Here is a 23,880-nt window from a genome sequence, read left to right as displayed (position 1 = left end):
TTAAAATGCTGCTGTGGCTGGTTATGCCTCTCTACCTTTCTCTCAGACTAAATCTAAGCTTCCTCCTTTCACATAGTACAGGTAGAGCACAGGCAACCACAGCCTCACCTGTAGTCTCCAATGCACCAACGACAGCTCTCATTAATAATCATCTAGAGACATTGCCTAAGCCAGTTAGAGCACTGTGACCTCTGGAGCAGCACTAGTCCTAGGCTGTATTGTGCAAGCAGTGTTGCTATATTTGCAAGGGAGGAAGCTGTTGAGTGCTTTATTCTATGTCTGCTTCATCTCTGCAGTTGCTAGAGCACCTCTTGGACAAATTCACGACAGCACTGTTGGCCTAGAGAAGTGGGATGTGGACTATACACAGGATGCAAACTGCACAGTGTGCCCCCTGACATCTGAGATCCTGGATTCTGTGAGGGGAATAAAACACCAAGGGGGTAAAGGGCAGATAGAGCAACATGTTACTATTCCTTGGCACTGCACGTCTAACTTGTGAAGCTGCCCAGCAGTCACAATTATTTTCTCAGTGTCTAACAAACTCAGTTACATGCAGACAAACCCAGTTCTAACAGGTAACACAAAGGGCAAAGAGGGTCCAGCCTCCTCGTGAACCCCTGTTCTCACCCTTCCTCGGCTGGTTATGGATGCTGATGGCCTGTGTCTGGTAGTTCCCGTCATCGTTCTGAACACACACCAGATGTGAGTCTGCTTTCTCGTTGAAGCATGCTCCCCCTGCGAGGACATGCTCGTTGGATTTGTTCATGGCTTTCATCATCTGCAAACAAAAAGGTTTATCATTTCTACCCTGCTCGTCAAGCGCTACCATAAATAGGGGATTCTTGGAACAGTTGAATTGGTCAGAACACTGAGAGCAAGCTTCTCACCAGTGCTCATATTCTCATGTCAGATTTGAGCACTCAGAACCATGAGCTGCTTTTGAAAAGAGGGTTCAGGTCTTGTCCTGTTTAGATGCTTTAAAGTACCTTTTATGTAATTTAGATAAATGGTATAAGGGCTCGCTGAGCTACACAGGCCGCAAAAGCTATTATCACTAGCTGGTTTAGAACAATAAATTCACAGGAAAACACATTAGAAAAACACTGAGAGACAAAACCTGGCTTTTTTACACAACTACAGTTGCTTATAACATAAATCATAAATGTTGCCTCCCCAGTTCAGTACCAGACTGACACTCAGACCTATAGCATTTAATCCTGGTTCTGCCAAGACCAGCCACCCAAGCTTTAGCATCTCTGTGCTTCACCTGCATGAACTGCAGAAATTGAGATCAAAGTTCCCAATTTGAAGACTTTTAAAAGAGATCTGAACCACAGACATCCAGAATTACTTTAATTCTCTGCAAAGGAGGCCTCCAAAAACATTTGTGATGTATCATCTGCACTTCAGTCTTGCTGATGATCATCTAACATACACCTAGTTACATGCATTGACAAATGTTCTTGTAAGTAATACAGTTTCTTTCCTTTTCTCCTCTCTTCCTCTTCGTGGAGGCTCAGACTATGAATTTTTTGATCCAAACTAAAACTGAGGGACTCACCTACCTCTTTGCTTCAAACCCAAAAAATCATATGTTTGCTTAAAAGAAAAGGCAAATTAAATTACACACGCCCCCCCAGTGAAAACCATGATGAGAAGGAAAATGCACTCATACTCGCGTCCTCTGCTTCCTGTAGCTGATGAGCATGCACGCTACACACAATGCATTTATCTCTCTCAGTCTAACATAAAGCCTTAATTATAGTGTCAGGAACATTAGCTGATGCTCACCATTGATAAATGTGCACAGGTGTAATGTTTGGGGAGGAAACTTAATTAAGATTTTGCATCAGACAACAGTGTATTTCATTATCGAGTTCATCATGTCGTGCTCCAGAAACAAGATTGTAGCTTAGCAGCAGCTTTATGGAGCCTGGTAGTTGTCTTTAGTATAACAGGAAACAAGTGGACATGGCAGGGAGTGGAACTAGATGAGCTTTAAGGTCCCTTGCAACCCAAACCATTCTACAACGCTATGGCAACTGTGCTTTGGGACAAGGCAACTGATTAAAAAATGAGAGTCACCTTTGCTGAGGGACTAAACAGGCAGCTATCACTATAATTTGTAGAAAATCTAAAGGATTTGAAGTAAAAAATATGTATTTCATAGAAAAACTATATATTAGTGTTTGTTAATTGCAGACTAAATCTCATGCACTGATTAGGTGAGGAGAATTCAAAGTGAGATTTTTAACTTTCTAGATAGCTTGAGTGACACGCTTCTAACTACATACTGCTTTACACGGAGAAAAGATAAAGGTCTTGTGGTTTAATTCATCTTCATTCAAACTAAACTCAGATGAAAAATTGCTAATAATTCAATCTTCCAACTGGATTGCAAGTATCTGGAGTACTAATTTCAGCTCTGTGGCCCCCAGTGCAAGAGGGACATGGACCTTTTGGGGCATGGTCCAGAGGCCATGAGGATGCCCCGAGGAGCATCTCTGGAAACAGGCTGAGAGAGCCGGGTTTGTTCAGCCTGGAGAAGAGAAGGTGCAAGCAAGACCTTAGAGCAGCTCCCAGTGCCTAAAGGTTCTCACAAGAAACCTGGAGAGGGACTTTTTACAAGGGCATGTAGTGACAAGACAAGGGGGAATCGCTTTAAACTGACAGAGGGGGGATTTAAATTAGATAGTAGGAAGAAATTCTTCCCTGTGAGGGTGCTGAGGCGCTGGCACAGGGTGCCCAGAGAAGCTGTGGCTGCCCCATCCCTGGCAGTGTTCAAGGCCAGGTGGGACACAGGGGCTTGGAGCAACCTGCTCTAGTGGAAGGTGTCCCTGCCCGTAGCAGGGGGTTGGAACTGGATGAGCTTTAAAGTCCCTTCCAACACAAACCATTCTATGATTCTGTGAATAATGTTAAATAACTAACACTCCATTTAAAAAGTGGAATCCTTGCTTCACTCTGGAAGGAGAACCCAAGCATAGTGCGGAGATTTTGCTCAGCTGCCTAATACAGGAGCACTCACACAGGCCAGCTTAGTGCAGTCTAACATAGGTCCAAAGCTGATGCACTTGCCAGTGGCATGCACAGCTAACGCTCTGAACTGCACCCTGTGTGCCAATCCCTATGCAATTCATGCAAACTTCATTGACCTTTTCCATTCCCTCACAGCTGCATCAAGAATTAATACACCTTTTAAGAGACCCTTTATCTTCTTGCTTCATCAGTTCCGTCTTTTTCAAACTTCACATAAGAACACTTTTTCCTTTATTTCAATTTATTCCTTTATCCTGTTATTTTACTCAAATGCTTCTTGTGGAGAAATTCTCTTGAGATAAAGCTGCATTCTGCTCTGATACTATGAACACTTTTACAAATGCCAGTTTGCCCAGTGATTTGCTCTCACCCCGACTGCTGATTGGTTTCAACATACCAAGTTACCCTCTCCTCTTTAGACAGAACACGAAATCAACCACTTTCTCCAGTGTTCTCTTTCATTGTTGTTCAAATCCCTTCTCACCTAGTTCTTAAGAGCACGACACATCCTAAAGACTCCAACTGATTTTGTCACACCAGAAATCAAGGATAAAATTTAGATGGTGAGAGACATTTTACATAAAATAAGCAAAGCACTAATAAACGCTTCAAGAATGCACACAGAACATAGATGAGGAAAGCTAATGCACTTTTTCATCCTAGTTTACCTCAAGTGTAAAGTTCATCAAATTATTTGCTTAAATCAAACCAGTATTACACTTTATATGTAAACAGGTAAAAACCTGAAGAAAAAAGAGTCTAGGAGTTTAATTAATACTAAATTGACTGGCATTTGATGGAGAAGCCAACCTCCCTCGCTTTCCAAAGATGTGTGCCTCCTGCATTTCTCATTTGAGGCAGTTTTCCCTAGTGGTATTGAATAAAATAAAATGCCTTTAAATCTAAAGTCCTCCAACCACAAAGAAGCTGCCCACAAATGTATTGCTTATAAGCATTACCTCATTGTATCTGTTGCTGGGAATTTTGATGCTGGTTTTTCTGACTTCCATATCAACCACTAAACCTTGGACAACAGGCAGCGTGTATTGGTAATTTCTGAAGTCCTGGTAATTAAAACATGTTTTTAAAAGTTAGGCATGATCATCATCATTAACACTGTAGTTCATAACTACACTGGTAACTACTAGTTAGCCCATTAGAACAATTGTAATCAGGGACTGACATGCAGGGAGGGATGGAGACATCACAGCTTGTAAGCTACATAATCGAAGAACACAAATGAAAAAGCATCATCATGACTGTTAAGTCATTTCAGTGATTTTCTTACATCAAAATTCATATTCTCCAGCCTTGAGTGTCATCACTGTTTATAAGAAAATTTGCTCTCTGTATGCTGTTACATTACTGGATATTAGCCTTTCTAGCAGTGAGATTAAGTCACGCATCAGAGAATTTTCTATATTGGAAACATTAGCAAAGTAGGAAGAGCTAATAATTTTGCTTCCTTTGAAGTGCTGTATAATCAGAGAGCTGTGACTGCACACTGTGATGACCTAGCACTTCTGAGGAGAGAATTCGAGCAACTAATGCACTTGTCTCCAGATCCAAACACCTCAGGTGATCAGGTTTTGGATGTTAGTTTGGGTACCTTGTAAAATTCACTGTGTTGTTGAAAGTTAACATCCAGCATCAGGCAAATTCACCCAAATGCCCACTATTTCCTCTAGTCACCTTCTAAACCTGCCATCTACTCCCCACATTGATCCATTCATACTGAGGGAATGTGCAAACTGAGTCTCAGCACTTACTGCAAGAAGGTTCATAATGGTGTGTCCAGTCTCTCCAAACAAAGGCTTGCGAAATCTGACACTAAAAAGTGGGCATGGATAAACTAGGATAAAATAAAACAGAAAAAGGTCAGACTGAAATTAACACACTGAGATTCTGCAAAAGCAGGCTCACATACAGTCTCTCTGGCTCAATATGGTAAGCAGCAGTAAAAGAAGAGCCTGGAAGAAGGCCGGTTTAAAAAGCAAAAGGGAAGAAGGGTTTAACCTTCTAATGCTCCTTACATGTGTGTCACGGCTCCTTGCCCACCACACTAGGAACAGTAAGAATTATGTGGGATGCTTACAAGAGCCACACTGCAAGTGAACCTAGTGACCTGGACACTGACTGCAGAGATGACCTTTCTAAATGCTTTTCTTAGCCCACTTCTTGGAAATAGCTTCTTCCTTTCTTATGACCATCCTGCTGCTCTCCACTATAGCACCATAAGCTTTTAGCTTCTGTGGCTGATATGTGTGACATTCAAGTGGTAATACAGATTCTTTCATTTTCTATTTTCATAAGAACATGGCAAATTCTCTACAGGATTACGTCAAAAGCAATTAAAAGGACAATTATGGTACGTCAGCAATGCAAACCATCCACATTCCTTGGCTGACTTAGCCATCCTTGTAAAACATCTATGATGCAATTCGAAGTGTAGTGTATGGATCTGGCTGCGTGACATTATGTCGCAGCAGAAGCCATAACAATGCTTGAACCATGACTCACGCAGTAATACATAATGCCAAGGTTTTCTAAACAGATGTTTAAAGGAAGGTTCCTAAACTACCTTAAGGCAAAGCCTGATTTCCCAAAATGACACCCATCTTCACAGTTCCCAGCATAGTCAGAAGGGGCTCAGCAGATTTGAACATCATCATCAGAATATCCTGAGGGAAATAAGCTCCAGCTTCTGCTCACTGATGCGATATCTGGACAGCATCACAGCTCCTGCACATGCTGTACAGCTGATCAACTCATGCCCAGTGTCCTGAGGCACCAAAAAGTGCTGAATGTCCCGTGTCTGCCACCATGGGTGCTTACAGCAGCTCAGCTACGTCCCACATGCATGAAATACCCCGAGATTGAGCTGTGTGATTGATCTGCAGATGCTCAGCAGACATTTTCAGGATATGCAGCAACCTGCAGTGACTCCTGCATCTGATCTGCTGCACATCCAGCAGTGCTGGGCAAATGGCTGAAATCTGCCATTCCACCAGAGAAGAAGATGTATCCAAGGACACCTGGCACACAAATGCAGTCCCTTCCCAGAGGGGACTGAGTAAGTGACCTGCAGTCACAACTGGCACAGCACAAGTGAATGTGCCTAAATCCAAACCACAGCTGTAGAATCAGTCTAGTTGTTGCCCAATGTACTCTGAGCAGGTACTTCTGTTTGTGAATATCAAACCATTTGTTTCTGTGCTCAAAACCAGATGTCACATCCAAAAATATGAGCATCTTTGCTTTTTTAAATGGTGATGGGAATAAATGCACTGCTTAAAAACCTCATGGATACACACAAACACATACACACCTTTAACACTAACGTTTCTTCTGACAAGTTTAACCTACAGCCCTCATCCTCAGATGGCAAATACTGAAGATTTCCCTTTTCCTCTCCAATGACATAGCTGTTTTATAAATAAATCCCCATGTTTCCTAAAGTTAAATCTACAAATCCCTATATTAAACCATATTCTAAAACTTATTTTGTTAATAAGTAATGAAAAAGTTTTGGAGAAAAATGAACAGACCATTTCCATAGTAATTCAGATTTACAAGATGCTCCAATTGAAACTGCAGATGAGCCCATCAGGGTGGACAGACTTCCAAGAATCAATTTGCTCCAGCAATGGCAAATGTCTTTTGAAAAAGGTTTTATCCTAACTTTATGCTATTTTCGTGCTAACTGCTATTATTTTCAGCTGAAACACTCTCTCCTTTGCAGCAAACTGCCAGGTCAGTCGCCCCTGAACACATATCATTACTCACTAGAAAATGAGTGTGGTTCTAAACACCTAAAAGCAAAAGCTCTTTCATTTCAGCATGGAAAGACCTTAACATTTCTCCCTTGCCCTAACTACACCAGCTAAATCAGACTGTTCTGCACATAACTCTCAGGTCACTATGTGAACTACAAACAGCTGCTCAGACCTAGATTTGTCTCCACAAAAATCTCCCTGATGAATTAGTACAGTTGTAAATAGACTGCAGGTGCTATCACAACCTCAGTACTGCTGTGCTGGTAGCTGGATGCAATGTGGGCATCAAACACAATTTATACTCGGCTGTTTAAGCTTGTGTGGCTTTGACAGGTAACAATTTAGGGCTGGATGTGGGCTCTACACTAGAATATGTTCTCCTGCAGAAATAATTGCAGCTGAAGGAATGCATGTTACTTACGTCTGTATTCAGCTCCAAGTCTTAACATCAGCCGAATGGGGAACACTTTAGCCCAGGGAGTCTCCCATTTCTGAATGAGGATGCCAAACAAGTAGGGTGGGGTTGGGAGCACCAGGTCTTGCAGGGACTGATACGTAGCTGCAACGTACAAGAACCCTCCATGTTCTTTGCTTCCAAGGAAGCTCTGGCTGAAAAAGGAGTGTCCCAGGTTGCCAACAATGTTACCTATGAAGAAAAAATGTTCATTACTTCACTAGATTGAGAGCTATATCAAGAATGTAGTTTTCCAGAAGGGGGAAAAGTCCATATTAAACCCACTTTGTTTCCTGAAGCATTAATGTCTATTAGTCACACAAGAACCAATGATTTGCTGCACACAGGGGCTCAGGTTACCTCCTATGCAAAAGTGTGTAATCTGTTAAGGAATAACTGCTGCAGACTACAGCCGCCAAAGCATGGGATCTCTGGCTGATCCACCACTGGTGATACGTATACTCAGTGACTATTGCTGGTAGGAAGGTAGGTTTTGTAGGAATATATGCACATACCTTAATTTCTGCACCTAAGAGCCATGCCTGCAAGTGTTACTAGGACAGTACACACAACCACAGGCGTACCACCCCTCCTGGGACAGCAGGGAGGGAGACCAGCCTCAGTGATGATCTGCCTGTTTCACAGAGATCTACCTGTTTCAAGTGGTAAAGGCAGTGTAACAGATAGTCAGGGATAGCTAGGGAAGAGGTAGGATAGCTCAAGCCAGGACTGCTGCCAAGGAAGTGGTACCTGCAACCTCCCCCTAGCACTACAAAAGCACCAGAGAAAGTCTGTTTTCAGTGTCTGGCAGATATTCAAGGGGTTTCCACTGCAGAAACTGCTGCTGACTGAACTTCTAGACCCAGCTGTGATTAAAGGAGAGCTGTGAACCTGATCAAACAATTAATGCCCACTGGTTGTCCCTCTACTTAAGCAAACCGCTGGGGTGCCTGCTCAGACACACACTGAAAATCTGGGTCATTTTAAGAATTACACAAAAGGGTGTTTATTTCATTAGTATACTTCATGTAAAACGCAACTGGGAGAGACACAGGGGAGAAACATCACTAATTTTTACTTCCATTTTTACTCTTTGATGCTCTCAGTCTCCAAAAATGTTTACACTGGAAGGGCTGAATGGCTTTGAATGTTGATTAGATTATTATAGCATCTAACACAGCATTTAACACTGAAGCAAAGAACCATGGTGTGATTCCTTTTATCAAATGACAACAGCAGGCAAACAATGTACAGAACAGCTGATCACAATTCTCCATAGGAAGATGTGAATATTAACAGTGCTGATTTGCTCTCAAAGAACACAAGCCATTTCAGAGTGCGTGGTGCAGTTGATCACACCACTCAAGAGGAAACACATGGGTTTGAGGTACTCATGCAGACCTCCTGGGCTTCTGCAGCAATCCCAGGCTTTCCCACCTGCAGACAGAGACTGCTAAATAGGACCTTCTGCTCCTTCTCCACCTCCACCACCACATAATGGAGTGTTTGCATTTGAACTTAAGGCAGGCTCCAACACGCACATCAACTGGACAGTAACTGAAGGGTTTCTCCCTTTTACACAAGACACACACAGCCACACACACACTAGGTTTTAAGTACATAAAACCACGAGTCGCAGAAGTGCGAATTTGACATCCTCAGTAATACAAGTATGATCTCCAAGCTAAGCCTTCTCTATTTTTATGCTGCAAAACAGCCTAAAGATCATACACAATCATTTAAAAATGCAAGAAAAATAAACACAGTGGGTACACTTTTGGCCACCAAAGGAAAGGATAACTGATGAATCCTTTCAAATCTGTCCTTTACACTAAACACCTGTAAAAGTCATAAATCACAGCACCTCTCCATGAAGCCAGCACCAGCATGACAACAATACAGCTACGCCTGCCCTGCTCTGGAGATGTGGCCGTGCTACTTTGCAACCCTCCAGACAGACCACCTTGGCACAACCACCACTTTACCTCCTTCACATGACCTTGGGACCTCCAGCTTTAGATATAGCTACTGGCAGGCCTTTAAGCAAAAGGCTCCTTTTGTACTCCAGCTAACAAACAAGCTCAGGGCTTTCCCTGCTATTCAAATCTGTGGGCACCTTAGTGGATTTTTTTGGCCTGGACCCACAAGATGTTGCATAAACTGAGTTCTCAAGTTCTCTATTACAAGCTGACAGGCACCTTGTATTACAGTCCAGGCACCCCATGGCAGGGTGCAGCTCACTTGTACATTGCCTCTGTCCTGTGAAGCTGATCTGTCAGTTTACAGATACACACATAGAGCTGCCACCATGGACCCAGATCATATTCCAGAACTCCTACAGTGGCTACAGTTTCTGCACTGCTCAGCTGAGCATACTTGATGAAAAGTAGCTACTGGTCAAACTGAAGGACTAACATGATTAATAGAGCCACATCAAATGCTGTCAGCTGCTGCAAAGCATCGATCCTGCCCATGAGCAAATGCCTTTCCCTGTCAGCCTGTGCTGTGACACTATTGCTTGCTCAGTGAATACACTGCTAATGCACCAACTCAGGCATGGTGCTGGGGAGTGCAAACCAATGTATCAATTAGTGCTCATGAAAAAGATTTTCACGTATCTAAAATAGCTGCTGGCACTTCTCTATCTCAGCACCACTCGTTTGCTTTTGCAGTTCCCACCTACCCTCACTAATCTCCTCTTCTTCATTTATAACTTCCTCTTCCCCTTCCCATCTGTTCTTACCCAAATAGAAGCTACAGGGCCTGATAGTAAAATTACTTGGTGAGGTTCTCGCTTCCAACAACATGACCATAATAATCCTTTCTAACCTTAAAATGTTTGAAGCATATGAACTGCTAAACTGAACCGAATTGTGCACCCTTTTCTGAGGCATTTTCTGTGTGATAGAGGCCAGGCAAAGTGAAGCTGTACAATGCCATACAGCTCTGAGACGTGTGATACTGCCCACTGGGATGACAAAGCAATCAGACATTTCCACTTGTGACTGATGCCAAGTGCTGCAGCAGCAGGAGACGACTACTTATGTTTTCCGTTTCAGGAGATGGAGCTTCAAGGCTCCAGGCTTGGGATGCCTTAACAGGAATTTTTTCAGCCAACAGAAACATGAAAAACCCCCTCAGAGTGGAATCTGCAACTCAGCTTTTCAGCACTGTGCTACCATAAGCCACAGCGTTCACTGTAAGTTACTCCTTTTGACACAAGCAGCTGTCCCAGTGCAAGCTCCAATAGGTTACCACTGTAAAAGGACAAACTATTGGGATTAGGCAGTTGTGCTGCAATTCATTGTTTGTAAGAGCATGCAAGAGCCTGCTGTGTGGAGAGCAAGGGCAGAATCAAGCGTTTTCCTACACACCTCTCTAGTGCCTTTTTCGACCAACAAACTCAAGTCCAAAAAGCTGCTCTGGGCTTTGAGCTTGTCCCACAAACATTTCTGCACTGCCCAGAGCCTGTCAGCCTTTCCTGTCACATCTCTGAAGGTGGTTCCAGGTCAAGGCTCCACTGATAAAGCTGTTATTACCAGCCTGACATGGTCAAACCCACCCAGTGCACTGTTACACATTTTAAGCAGAGAACTGTGTTTCAGAAGCTCAGAGGAAGCGTAGCTGTCAGAAAAGCTTTCAAACAAAGTTATCCTTCTTAAAAGCATGTAATTTACAAAATATCAGAACTTCCTGTCTAAACAAGTAATCTCAGAGTGAACAGAAAGGTGCTTTTCCTTATATTAAGTTCCAGCACCTGACATCAGACAACTGGCATTATTTAGAAGTGCCTGAAGTGTGGATGATGCATCTAAAGCAGCTCTGCAGGAGGTCAGTACTTATTCTCTTCTCAATTATGCTGGGTTACCCTTGACTTTAAATCCTAAGCAGCTCTATAAAGTCCTTTAAAAACCCCCATGCTTTTATCCACTGATGTGACTTTCTCTTCAGTCATGACCCATGCTGTTTTGAATTCTTCACCTAAGGATCTTCCCCTGATGAACAATATACTTTGCATATCAGTCTGGCAATCCCCTCTGAACTCAAATAGAATAGTTTATTCCAGGAAAGACAAAGAACAAAAAAATTCTTGCATTTGTTTATTGCCCTCAATACACGGTGAAGCCAGTTAGGTGCATTTACCAAAATCAATAAGGTTAAATTCCTTATACATGCTTCATATCTTTTGGTTAATCCCAGGTCAAAAAGCATCCATTCTCAGGGAATGCACCAAATGTGGCCTCATTCCATTGTCATCAGTAACAACCAAGAACTGCCAAGTACCAAACCCCATGCCAGCATCCTGAAAACTCAAGTGTCCCAGTTCTGTAGCAGGAGATGCAAGGCAATATTCACCCAGGAACAATCCTGCCAGATGGATTTTCTTCAAGAGCAAATGTCCACATACTCTTTGGAAAAGCAATACAAACCCTGTCACTACCACACCAAGAGCCACAGAAGAGACAAGACCACGAATGGAACTTGATGGCACAACACATCTGTAGCAGATGCCAACATTGAGAAAAACCATGAAAGTCAATATTCAAAGTTCTGACCATAGTCAGCATCTTTTTATTGAAACACATCAGCAAGTAATTTGGAAAGAACTTATTTGTATTGGCAAGGGACATAATGCTTCACTTACTATCACTGTGAGTCGCAGCTACCAGCATCCAAAACTTCCTCAGACTAGTCTGCGGCAGTCCTCCAATCAATCACTCTCACACCTTATACGAGGTTTGATTTTCCACATTACACTTGCAGAGGTGTATTATTCACTCAGTTAACCTGTTCTCTGTTCAGAACAGCTATATGGGCTTCTTTATAGATCTACTCTGTATTAGCTACCACCTGATTTAATTAAAATCAGGCTGGGTAAAATACACACAAAACTCTGACTGGGATGGATCCACCCTGACCCGGAATATCCCCAAACCCAGGGCGATCACAAAGCTATTTCAAGCAGTTGCCAGATTTGCATTTTCACTACAAAAGTAACAGTAGCATTTATTGTATTCCATCAAAGAGCTGATGCACTAGGGCGTATCTGGCAGCTCTATATTGACACATGCAACTGCTTCAAAGTACCCATTCAGATGGACAGAAGTTCTCATTTTCCCATTCACTAGACCTCCTGCCAGGCTTATAGCCAACAGACAAGGATAATCATGGGATTACTACTACAACAGTACAACTACTACAACCACAACAGAAATCATTAGCTTCCCATTGCCAAACAAGAAAAGCAGCACAGTGGGGAGTTTGATGACAGAGGGGCCAGAGGAAAAAGAAAGTGATGAAAACTGAACAGCAATTAATGGTTGCCTTAATTAAAAGCTTTACAATCTATTATAACTCACATGCACACAGCCTATATTGAAAAATACCATTTTTCCTTCAAAATCACTCTGTTGTTTTACTAGTATAAAGTCCTAACGCCAGACCATAGCTTGAGGTTGAGGACTTCCAGTAACAAAACTAAGGAAGGTTCAGGTCGGTGCTGCACCAGCCTGACATCTTACCCATGCTGAAACAGGAGATGAATCTGAAGGACAAACTGCAAAGCATTGAGTGTGCAGACTAAACGCCCCTGCCTGCAGGTCTGAGGGCTGAGCTCTGCTGCTGCCACTACCTGCACATGCAAGAACCATTCTCTGAAAGCCATACCTAGCACAGAGGACAGGACTCAGCCTCAAGAAACAAGTTATCCCCCAAGGAAAGCAGAAACATCTGGGAAGAGGCACGAGTACGTACAAGCCTGTGCTTCTAGGCTTGAATGCAGAATTCAAACTTGAGCAAGAAAAGCTGGTAAATAAATATGACTCATGAAAAAATAATTTGCTATAGATATGGGGTTTAATAAAATAAACAAAAAGGGAATGCTGTATTTTTCAGCTGAAAACAAAACCAACAAGAAGCTCCCAAATCACTCTGCAACAAAATCAACATCACTAAAAGTAATTCTTGTTTCCATTCCAATAAAAACATATTGTATGTGTCTTTTTGTTTTATGAACTTTTAAGAAAACATTTACTAAAGGAGATAAATAAAAACATCCACCAAAGTAATTTCAGTTTCCTGACAGCAAAATAATTTTAAACTAATGTATTATATAATGAAAAATGAAACTGTGAGGCAGTGTTTTAAATAATCTCTAACTTCTAATGGGAATTCTCGTTTACTCTAAATGTCTATCATCTAATTGCCAGGAGAGGTTCAGTACCTCAGAAATGAACAACTTCAGAAGCATGGCTCCATCTACAACACCATGCAAACTGCTAACCACTTCGAAGGGATTACAACCACCAAACTGAAAGCCCTCCAGCATCATCTCCTGTGTCTCTGGCTGAATAACGCTTAGAAGAGCCAGAGTTGAAAGTACCCTAATATATACTTCTCCCTCTCAAAGAAACATGACTTGGAAAGAAAAAAGGATGGATACTGGGAGAGTGCATTACAAAATGCTATGGGAATTTATCAAGGTTTCTACAAAACTTCAGTGCAGTTTGGTATTATATAGCAATTTAAGGTGTCAATCTGCTTCTACTACATGTCCGACATACAACACAGAGCAAATCCGACCAACAGAACATTACACATTCAGTGGAAATCTTACACAGCGAAATTTGGTTTCTGATTAAGAATTGTACAATAGAAAGCAGCTCTTTGCACCAGTGCAATTGTAGGTTATCAAATTACTACCACTCAGCACCAAAAAAAGAATTCCAAATACATTATGTAGGAGTCATAAATTATGTATTTCTGTAGTGTGATTATACAGAACTTCATTGCAATATATACACCAAGCTAGATTTATATCTGCAATGTACATACACATATTCATGCACTCAATTTTTCATATACATCTCCCTCAGTATAACATCATAATTAGAATATAAAGCATTGCAAGTTTAGTGAGGTTTGGAAAGGTATTTGTTTCCAGTGTACACAAGATCCTATTATGACGTGTGATAATAGTACCTTCTGAACCTGACAACCGCTCTGGACAAGCTAACCTTTATCGTATCAAGACATTTTAGGAAACAAAGATATTTTTCATTATTTTATTAAAGTATTGGGAAGGCACTGCAAATCATTTGCAGAACCCTTTGTAAATGTATTTTCAGTATATAACCTTAATGTGATCCAATTTCACCTCTGGAAAACTATCTTTATTTTATAATCAGCGGAACCAAATACTTGCATTTGTCCTTATGCAATAATTTTTGAATTCTAAGGTTCAACAACAGAGAGAAGTGGAAGCCCATTTACTTAGCAAATGTAAAAAGTATAAAGGTTTACATAATACAACCTTGCAGTTGAGATAGTAAAAGTCAAAATTCAGGGGTAATTTCTGCAGTGTCTTAGAATTCATTCCAGGCACACATATACATATGTATGTAAATTAGTTTGTAATATAAACAGTATCGCCATAAGTGTGGCAATAGACACACACACTGTGGGAATCAAATTCCTGAACCCCCTGGTTTGGGGATGTTTAACATACTATCCACAAGGATTCTCAACTCTTTTCTTTCTCTATATTTAAAAAAGCTACCCTGCTTCAAGCTGAAGAAGAATAATAATCAGAAGCAATGTCATTAGTGTACCCATGAGCTCTGCTGAGTACCCTACTACACCTACTGCTAAATGAAGAACAGTACTAATATCAGATATGATAGCTGTATTCACATTCCTACCCATACCTAGCAGAAGCTGCCAGGGCAGACACTCAGCAATGGCACAAATGGCTGAACACAAAGTTGTCACAGGCAGAGTTCTCCTGCTCCACTGCCATAATAGTCTATGCATGGCCTTTACAGCCCAAACTTCTTTGTTCTGCTGGCACCCAGAGGAAGGCTGGAAAATCTTTGGAGAGGCTCCCCACGTTACCAGCACTTCATTAATACTTTTGTTTGGTGAGACGAATATAACACTGGATATTAATAACCAATAACAACTCAGCCCCCTACCAGTTTTAATCCTTATTCTCTTTTTAAATTCTTTTATACAAAAATAGCCATTTGCAAAATGACAAAAATGTGATTATCTGTCCCAGTATGATCATCTATTCAAACCATTTTTAACAGAGAGCTTTCCTACCTGCTAAGGCATCCCGATAAAGTTGCACAAAATGGTTAAAGATATCTTTAGGCAAACATTTCTCATCAGGCAAACACTGCAAGAGAATGACGATCTCCGACTGCCCCACTGCATGCATGCCTTTTGTAGTGAAACACCAGCACTTCCTGTTCACATCTGCAGAGAGGAAAACATGGATCATGAAAATTTCATAAAATATGCCTCAATTTCACTACATGAAAATAGCTCTTTCAAGAACCACTTTTACAGCATGTTTCGTTGTGATATCTGTCACACAGACAAATTAGGTTCTAAATCTCTTACCTTGCCAGCAAGCACATCTAAAACAAAAACAGCTCAGTAATTCCCTGTTTACAGCTAAGGAGGAGCCAGAGCATTACAGCTCCCAGTCAGACGTTGGAATTAACTTTTAGCAGTTTCTGTATCCAAATTAAAGGTCAGGATTTAAACAGGAATGAAGGAACCTAGGAAAAAGCCAGGCTGTTGGCTGCGCATACCATGATCGTGACAACTAAACCAGTTTCCGAAAGTGATGTCTCTCTCTTAAGATGGATAACTGGATGTCAGGTGTTTTCATGAGACATCACCATGTTGTTCTACTTCACATGAATGTTAGTGATGACACATGCTCCAAGCTTCACAAGTCATTTGTTGAGAGCGCTGTTACTGAAATAAAATGTTTCACCTAATATGTATATATATGCACACTAATGACATTTTTATATGTATGTGTAAAAATGGTACTGCTATCTAACCAGATGCTGAAAGGTTTATAAACATCTGAATTTCCTGTATGAAATTTTCACATAAACAAAACATTTTACTGCAAAACTGTCCTTCTCAGTTTCTCAAACAATGTTTTCTTATCCAGCAGAGATACTGAGGTACTAACATGAGAAGCCATCTGTATGTCTTCCCATTCATTCCTCCCTCTCCCTGCACATGTACATGCACACACAGTATAGAAAAGGATAGAGCAGTGGAATCGAACCTGTGTTGCTGCTACTATGGGATCCTATCTGCTTTTTCCAGAACGGGATGACGAGGGAATGAGTTAAGCAACAAAGGAAGAACCAGTGGTACAACACCTTGCACTACCAAATCCCACAGGAGAAACCTCTCTCCAAATGTGAGACTGAAGGCTCTATCAGTCTAGTTTATATTTTCTACACAAAATTTTCTGTATTTATGTCTAAATCACTGAAAAAGAGCCTTTTGTAATTTACCTTAATATGTCTAAGTATAGTTTTCAATCCATGCACATTTTCAGACTATCCTACCAAATAAATATACTGCTGTTCCTACTAATAACATACATAACATTTCCCCTCATAGCCCAATCCTTACTTTGTAACAAAAACTTACAATTTACTATTTTTACCATGGACAGCAAATTAGCATTTAAAACAAACACAAGAGGGTCAGGGCCACCATCCTCCAGCTGCTGCATGACAGAGATCTGAGAAGGCCTCTCTTCTACAGCATAGTCTGTGAAAGAAACAAGTAAACATAGAGTGAAGTCCTTAACTTACTGGTACAGTACTCTACGTTCTAAACAGATCCCCCTGATTCTGCTGCTTTTTGCCTTTTTGACCTTATTTAAGTATTGCTATTTTGATTGATGGTTTCCTAGGCTGGTATTTTCAAACTTCAATAGCATTTATGAGCATAACCCTTGTACATCCTTTAGAAAAGTGCAGCTTGTTTTATAAATCAACTCTATTTCACTATCAACTGGAGGAGAAAATGGAAATCAAATTAAGAAATGTGTCATGGTGCTACCTGAAATCCCCAATGACAAAGAAGTTAGCAATTGTTATTTATATCACAGTAAAGCACAAGAGCATCAGTGCTGGACTACAATCACCAAAACACAGTCTATCCCTATGGCACATAACTTACTTACACACTTTCTGTGCATTAGCTACTAGGAAGATAACAAAGAGGGAAGCACAGTATCAAACAATGTTTTTTATAAATCATAGAAGGTCTAAATCTAGTGTAAAATGGATCCCAACATGAAACTTCAAAGATGTTTGTAGTGTCCCTCTGTGATTAAGACCCAGATGACTAGCAAATTAGAATATTTCATCCATGTGATTATAATCTACTCTGCATTTAAGCTTTAACAACAAATAGTTACACTGATGAAAACAGATTTTGAAAGGAATGTATTACCTTTCCAGCTAGAATTATCTAGAAAGGTAATTTTGCTTTCTAATGTGGATTTTTTTTTGATCTTCTTAAAATAGAATTAGAATATCAAAAATAACATGCTGCAAAGAAAACCTAGCATGTGGCAGCATATGAAACAACATCAGCGTAGCATACAAAATACAATTTATCTGAGGTTATCTATAAAAAAAAGCTGAAAAGCCTACTGTAGTTTTACTCCTTTTTAGAGGAGGAGACTGAATAATCAGACACCCATATGAACAGCTAAGACAGGATGGAACAGATTTGTTTTGAAATTAAGTGCTGCTCACATTTGGTATTGACACTCTCCTGCAATAAAAGGTTATTTCCAGATGCCATTAGAAATGCACTGCATCAGCAAAATATTTAATAGGAATAAACAAATGATAAAAAGAAGTTAATCCCAAGAATGATAAAAATTAATTAATCCCAGGAATGTATTAAAGGATGTCGTGAATCAGACTGTGGAAAGCAATTGTCAGATAAACGAATACATTATTTTTTTAATCTTATAAAAATTAGGTTTTAATTCTCTGAATCCTCCTCCATTTGGATACACTGGAAGGGGACATCACAATCGCTAACAGCTTCATTGTGGGCCAAGATGTACAGTAGTGCTGTTGAATTCAGTGCTTGGGGATGCCTCAGACAGAGAGGACATTCCAAGAGAATTTCAGAGAAGGGAAGCATGAATATTCATAAGGCTAATTAAAATGTATCTCTGTGTGAAACATTCCCCACAGTCCGATTAGCAAAGAAATTAGCACATATTTCTGGACTGAAGTTAATTGTCTTTTTGCTTTATGTTTTACTTCTCACAGTGATTTCATGGCAAGATGGGATTTTTCCTGGATACCCGTAAGTATCAATGGTGCAAAGGACTGTCACAACATTTAGCTACAAGTACTTAATGTGAATCCCTTCAACTACTCAGCATATTGCCAGCAGCTTATTTTTAGAATAAGCACAGTAACTATTTGGTTAAGTGCAACTGGTAAGCATAAAAAGCTAGCTGCCAAATTATACCCTCACCTCCTTTTACTCCAGTGGAGATGAGAATTGGAGGCAGACCATCTTCAGGAATCAGATTCATTGCACTGCCAACAGGACTGCCAACCTGAGTTATATTTCCCGAGAATACAGAAGCATTATCAGTCTACAAGAAGCAAACAAGAAAGGATGACATTACAAAAGCAATAATGATAAATATGTAAGAGCTGCCTGGCTGGATTACTAGATGTAGGTGAAGGAGTCTGTGCTTGCTGGAGAACCAGAAGCACCAAGTAATTTGGCTCTTTAACAACTGATGATCATATGATGACTCCTGTGTGTGAACTATTACTAAAAGTCTGCTTAGACAGAGACTGCACTTCCCTTCTCTAGCACTACACATACCTATTTCTTCACAAAATCTAAATGCAGCTATGCCCATCTGAACTTTTTACAAAGTCTCAATTCCACTCACATGGGGAATGGTGGATTTAACATTGTTAGATTGTACCTGCACTCTCTTGCACACATCATTTTATGAGAGGTGTCACAGGATTCTTCTGCTTTGTTCTATGACAATCTTGTTTCAAATTCCCTACTGACGAGGACACAGCTGCTTTAAAACATGCATTATACAAACATCCTTCAGACACACGCTACACAACCAAAGCAAGTGTGGTATTTTTGTGGTGAATAGCAGAACATTTCCTTACTTCTGCTGCTAAAGTGTTGTTGACAGGCTTTGATGGATCATGCGACACTGCTAAGGTTCCTGTGGAAGTTGTCCCAGCTACTGTCAGTTTTGCTGCATCGGCAACTTCTCCATTGGGTAATATCCCATCAGCAAACCAAACACGCCTTTGTTCTCTAGGTTGAGCCACTAGAGAGAACATAAAAAACAGGATTTAAGATCTCACAGCAACATTGACTGGAAATTTGAGTACAGAAGAGCAAAATGGAAAAAATTAATAAACAGAGAAATATGAACTGGCAAAGGCTTAAGACATCATCTAGTGCATTGCCTGTGGCAGCATCATGTATAAACACATCTGCTGAGAACAATTTACTTGTCCTTAAAAACCCTATGTTCCTACCGAGGTAAAGAATATCACAACTGGCTGCAGCTAGAGTATTTGGACTGGATGAAGTGCAGATATTCTTTCCAAATTCTTGCTATAGGCAAACTGAAAGAAAAAAGAAGCACTCTTACCTTCTGCTCCAGGATGCTTTAAAACTCCCACAGGTACCATGACAGTGGGAGGCGGAGAGCTCAGGGCGCCCGAGGCCTGAGCCTGCTGCAAAGGAGGGATAGTAGAACAGTATTCAGCAGGATTGTTAGGGTTAGGACTCTGGCTTGAGGCACTCATCATGTTCTCCCAGGCTTGAGCTAAAGCAAACAAAGAACAAGAAACATGAACACAAAGGAAGGTATTTAACAGTCCAAAACATAGTGTTCTCAGCTATAGTAGTTATGGACCCTGCCACCTTCCAAAGATTATTTCTCTTCCTTTATTTAAAAGCCCAGGAGACTCCATTAGTTAAACAAGAAAATACATAGCAAGAGGAGAAACAGCACTGGTCCTGTGCAATGGAAGTAGTAGGTCATATGGAAATATTTTCTGAAAATTATACTTTCTGTATAATAAGCTTAGTTCCTCATGCTTCATTTTGTTTCTTCTTCAAAGATTTACCTGAAAAAACTCAATTCTCAAAAAACTCAATATATATGTATATTTATCACACTGTATGGACAGTGTGGGATATTCCTCTCACAAATGTTTTATAACCCACAGGATGCTTCAGTAGATTTATGTTTTGTATATCAGAAAAACCACCTTACATTTCCTTATATCCAGGGCAAATCAGTACAGATCAACATCTTATATTCTTAACCATATATATATACAAAAATCCCTTAAGCTATTCATTCTGAAGGCATGACTTGAGCCTTAATTCAATTGCCTGAACAGTAACACTTAAAACTGCTTTGTCAAGAGCATCCATCACAGGGAAATCTCTCCTCTAGCTAGCGAAACAGACTGTATCTCCACAGTTCTACTTCTTTTTCATCTGTAAAGCAGGCTTGTAGCTATGGAAGGTACCAGAAAATTCATGTGTACTTGCACCTTCAGCCATATTAGTATGCTACAATTAAATGCATTTCCCTAGTCAGATGTAAATATCATGTCACCTATGCTCTCAGAGCAGCTATAAAACCTGAATAAATCATGTACATCTTTAGGTTCCTTTGGCTATGAACTGGCAGAAACTCAAGGTGAAAATAATAAGACTAAAAACCCCAAACAGAACACAACAGAACACAAACCCCTCCTGCTTCCTCTCATCAACCCACAAAACCAATGGAGTGAAATGCTTGCCAATGGAATAGATATTGACATGTCCACTTGAGATTAATTAAATTGAAGTATTTTTTCAACAGCAATTCTGTATTCATTTGGAGCATAGGTCCTGAAAGAAGGAAGTGTTAAAGATGCACAAAGAAAAGTTATGTATCTAGGATCTCTTTATTAGAAAAGTCAAAGCATGGTAAAAGAACTTTTAAAGCCTTCTCTAAATCAAGCAAAAGTGCCAATTCAGGATATCTACCAAATGAAAATACAGTAAAAATAGCATTGGAAACTTATTAAACACAGCCTGACAATGGAAAAGTGCCAGAAAACATACAGCCCTCCCCCCACACCCCAGTGAAACACAAACCAGATACCAAGCAACCAAATGAAATAACTACTTTGAAAGCACAATTCCTACCCCTGGTTCCAAGACTGTGCAAAGATTAATGCTTAACTTGCTGCACTGAGTGGAAAAAAACCCCAAAACTGTACCCACAAAGAAACTGCAGAGATCAGGAGGGATCAGATACAATCAGGCTACAAGTTAACTAACCAGAAACCACAAGCATCATCACACAGCACCGCAGCAGGGATAGAAACAGAGAGGTAGCCTGGGGCAAGTACACCTAAGCAGGCAGCAGCATTCTCCCTGTAATAAACCAAGCCGTGGTGTCACTGTTTGCTGCCATTAACGTGTATCTGTCCTGGCAACAGGACAGAAAGGCTTTTAAAAGGAAATCATTATAATATGATCAATTTTATTGTGCCTTTTTACAAGAACACTTCTGGTTTCAACTGAAATATTTTCAGATTCTTCCCTTCCCCCAGATGAAAACAAATCCTACTCACCACCAAAAGGAGCTGGCTGCCTTTTGCCAGGTGTATGTGTAATTCCTTGTTCTTGTACACCTTGAAATGTGTTACTTTCACCATCTCAAAACGCAGTATTTTACCACCCCTTCAACATCAATGTCAGGACTTGGTTTCAATTTTTAGATATTATAACCTAAAATTTCCAATCATCTTACACATTTGGCCTACAGTAAAGAATTATTAGTAGTTACACCTACCACTGCACACCAATTAAACTCTTTGAAATGGGAAAACATTATTCCTGTTTAACAACATAAACTGCCTGCTAATTTTGGATGCTCATCTCAAGCCTAAGCACTCAGCTACTTTCAATTGAACCTGCATAATAGTGAACTTCTTTGGAGAAAAATAAACCTATGAGCTTCTAAGTTTAGTCAGACACTCAACAAATCCACAGATCTCTCTGACAGAAGCAGCCCAAATAATCTACTATACAGTAGATACTGTCAAAATTGCCCTGTCTGAATGCTGACATAAACCAGCATTTTCCCAACTAATACTTGGTTTAAGCTACAGCAGCCATCTTTGATAAAAGTCTCCAAAGTTTAACTGAACATTTGCAGCAAGGGAGATTCCACGATTCCAAACTTGCACTGAGAACCTGCATTTGTCTACTTCTCATTCTACCTACTACCTGTTATAAATCGTGCCTGTCAAACCTTCCTCCACAAGTGAAGTAAATTCAATCATCAGGTTCCAGTTATCTGAATACATATTTATACCCAAGATCAAGTCTCCTATTCACCTTTCCATTAATAAACTGAAGGCAGCGCCTGGAACTTCTCACAGTGAGACAGGTTTTCTCATGATTTAAGCACTCACATGGATACTCTCTCAACCTAATCCAATTTTTCTACCTTCTCAATTCAAGACATGAAAAAAGCGAACATCGAGTCTTTCAGCAACAGCTGTGTCAGGGTCATGGACATAAGTCAATTGTGCAGGATAATAATCCAAGGGTAACTGCCATAACAGAAGTTCTTCAAATTTTCCAAGGCGTCAACGTACAGTGGGAAGAACAGTCTGTGTTTGCCCATATTTAAACCACATATCTAAAGTGTTAACACTATAAAGCACACCATTCAAAATAGATTCTATGGCCCTTTGGTCAAACCCAAACACAGGTTTTTCCTTACACCAAGCAAAACTTCTTGTTTGTTCTACTTGTTAACTTCCTAACTACTTGTGACCTCTCTGGTATGTCCCATTTGCACAGCAGGCTTTCAGCAACAGTACTGTCCTGGGTTTGACAGACTCTCCAGTAATGAGCCCAAAGCAACAATCCCAATTCAGCTGTCCACAGTTGTGGACAGGCTTTTAGACAGGACGCCCTACTCTAGCATCAAGGAGTTAAGGGGGAAGAAGAGTTGGGTTAATTTGTGGATAAAGACTACTTTCCCAGTTTCCTATAGTGCATAATCTAGAAGAGGGACAACTGCATTACTCTTCGGCATCCCATACAAAAGTGTAACAGGTTAACTACTCAGGTATTAAAGGACAGAGAGTAGGCACCTGAATTTAAAAAAACAAAAAGCTCACTAAAGCCACAGTTTCTGCAATCCTGGTATAGCACTCACAAACGAAAGCTTTCAAACTCATTGCAACCTCACCAGTTTTTACCTTTTGTCAAGCATATTTAGTTTAGTAATCCCCACTCTCCATAGAGGTTTCATGCTGGTTTCTCCAGGGCCTTCTCTGTTTTAGAATACTTACCCATTCAAATAAAGTATTTTGATTTATTTTCTTTTTTAACAGCATCACTGCAGCTCAACACAAAGCCCGTGAAGTGTTGCATCTCAGATTCTCTCTCCACTTACCATTCATTAGTACTGAATGGCAGATTACACACACTCTGGCTTCCTTTCGATCCATGTACAGCAACTTGCACTTCAGGCTACAGCATGCCGCGCAAAAAACCTGGAACCAAAGAGGAAACATCTTCAGTGCTGTTCAGAAGATGTGAGGAACTGATGCATTTGGACAAGTGAGTATCTGCAAAGCTCTAGATACGCAAAATAAGGAGGTAAATTATCACTATTTTCCTCCTAAAGCCACAGTGACTAATACCTGCCCAGGGTGCCCTTCCTACTAATCC

General features: G+C 40.5%; 1 protein-coding gene across 3 annotated transcripts in view; it reads right to left on the bottom strand.

Moving 5' to 3' along the window:
- Window positions 1-23,880, bottom strand: part of ZFYVE9 (zinc finger FYVE-type containing 9) — a 62,914-nt gene that overhangs the window by 8,448 nt on the left and 30,586 nt on the right. For all 3 annotated transcript variants that reach the window (XM_030496012.1, XM_030496013.1, XM_030496014.1), the window contains 10 exons: window positions 23,603-23,702; window positions 19,772-19,948; window positions 19,275-19,441; window positions 18,604-18,727; window positions 16,741-16,863; window positions 15,376-15,531; window positions 7,240-7,464; window positions 4,812-4,894; window positions 4,002-4,106; window positions 631-781 (listed from right to left, as the gene is read on the bottom strand). In XM_030496012.1, the coding sequence (XP_030351872.1) occupies window positions 631-781; window positions 4,002-4,106; window positions 4,812-4,894; window positions 7,240-7,464; window positions 15,376-15,531; window positions 16,741-16,863; window positions 18,604-18,727; window positions 19,275-19,441; window positions 19,772-19,948; window positions 23,603-23,702 (1,411 nt within the window). The remainder of the gene's footprint in view (window positions 1-630; window positions 782-4,001; window positions 4,107-4,811; window positions 4,895-7,239; window positions 7,465-15,375; window positions 15,532-16,740; window positions 16,864-18,603; window positions 18,728-19,274; window positions 19,442-19,771; window positions 19,949-23,602; window positions 23,703-23,880) is intronic.

The sequence above is a fragment of the Strigops habroptila genome, chromosome 8 (assembly GCF_004027225.2).
Source record: "Strigops habroptila isolate Jane chromosome 8, bStrHab1.2.pri, whole genome shotgun sequence".
Classification (NCBI taxonomy): domain Eukaryota; kingdom Metazoa; phylum Chordata; class Aves; order Psittaciformes; family Psittacidae; genus Strigops; species Strigops habroptila.
This window is presented reverse-complemented; position numbering and strand designations above follow the sequence as displayed.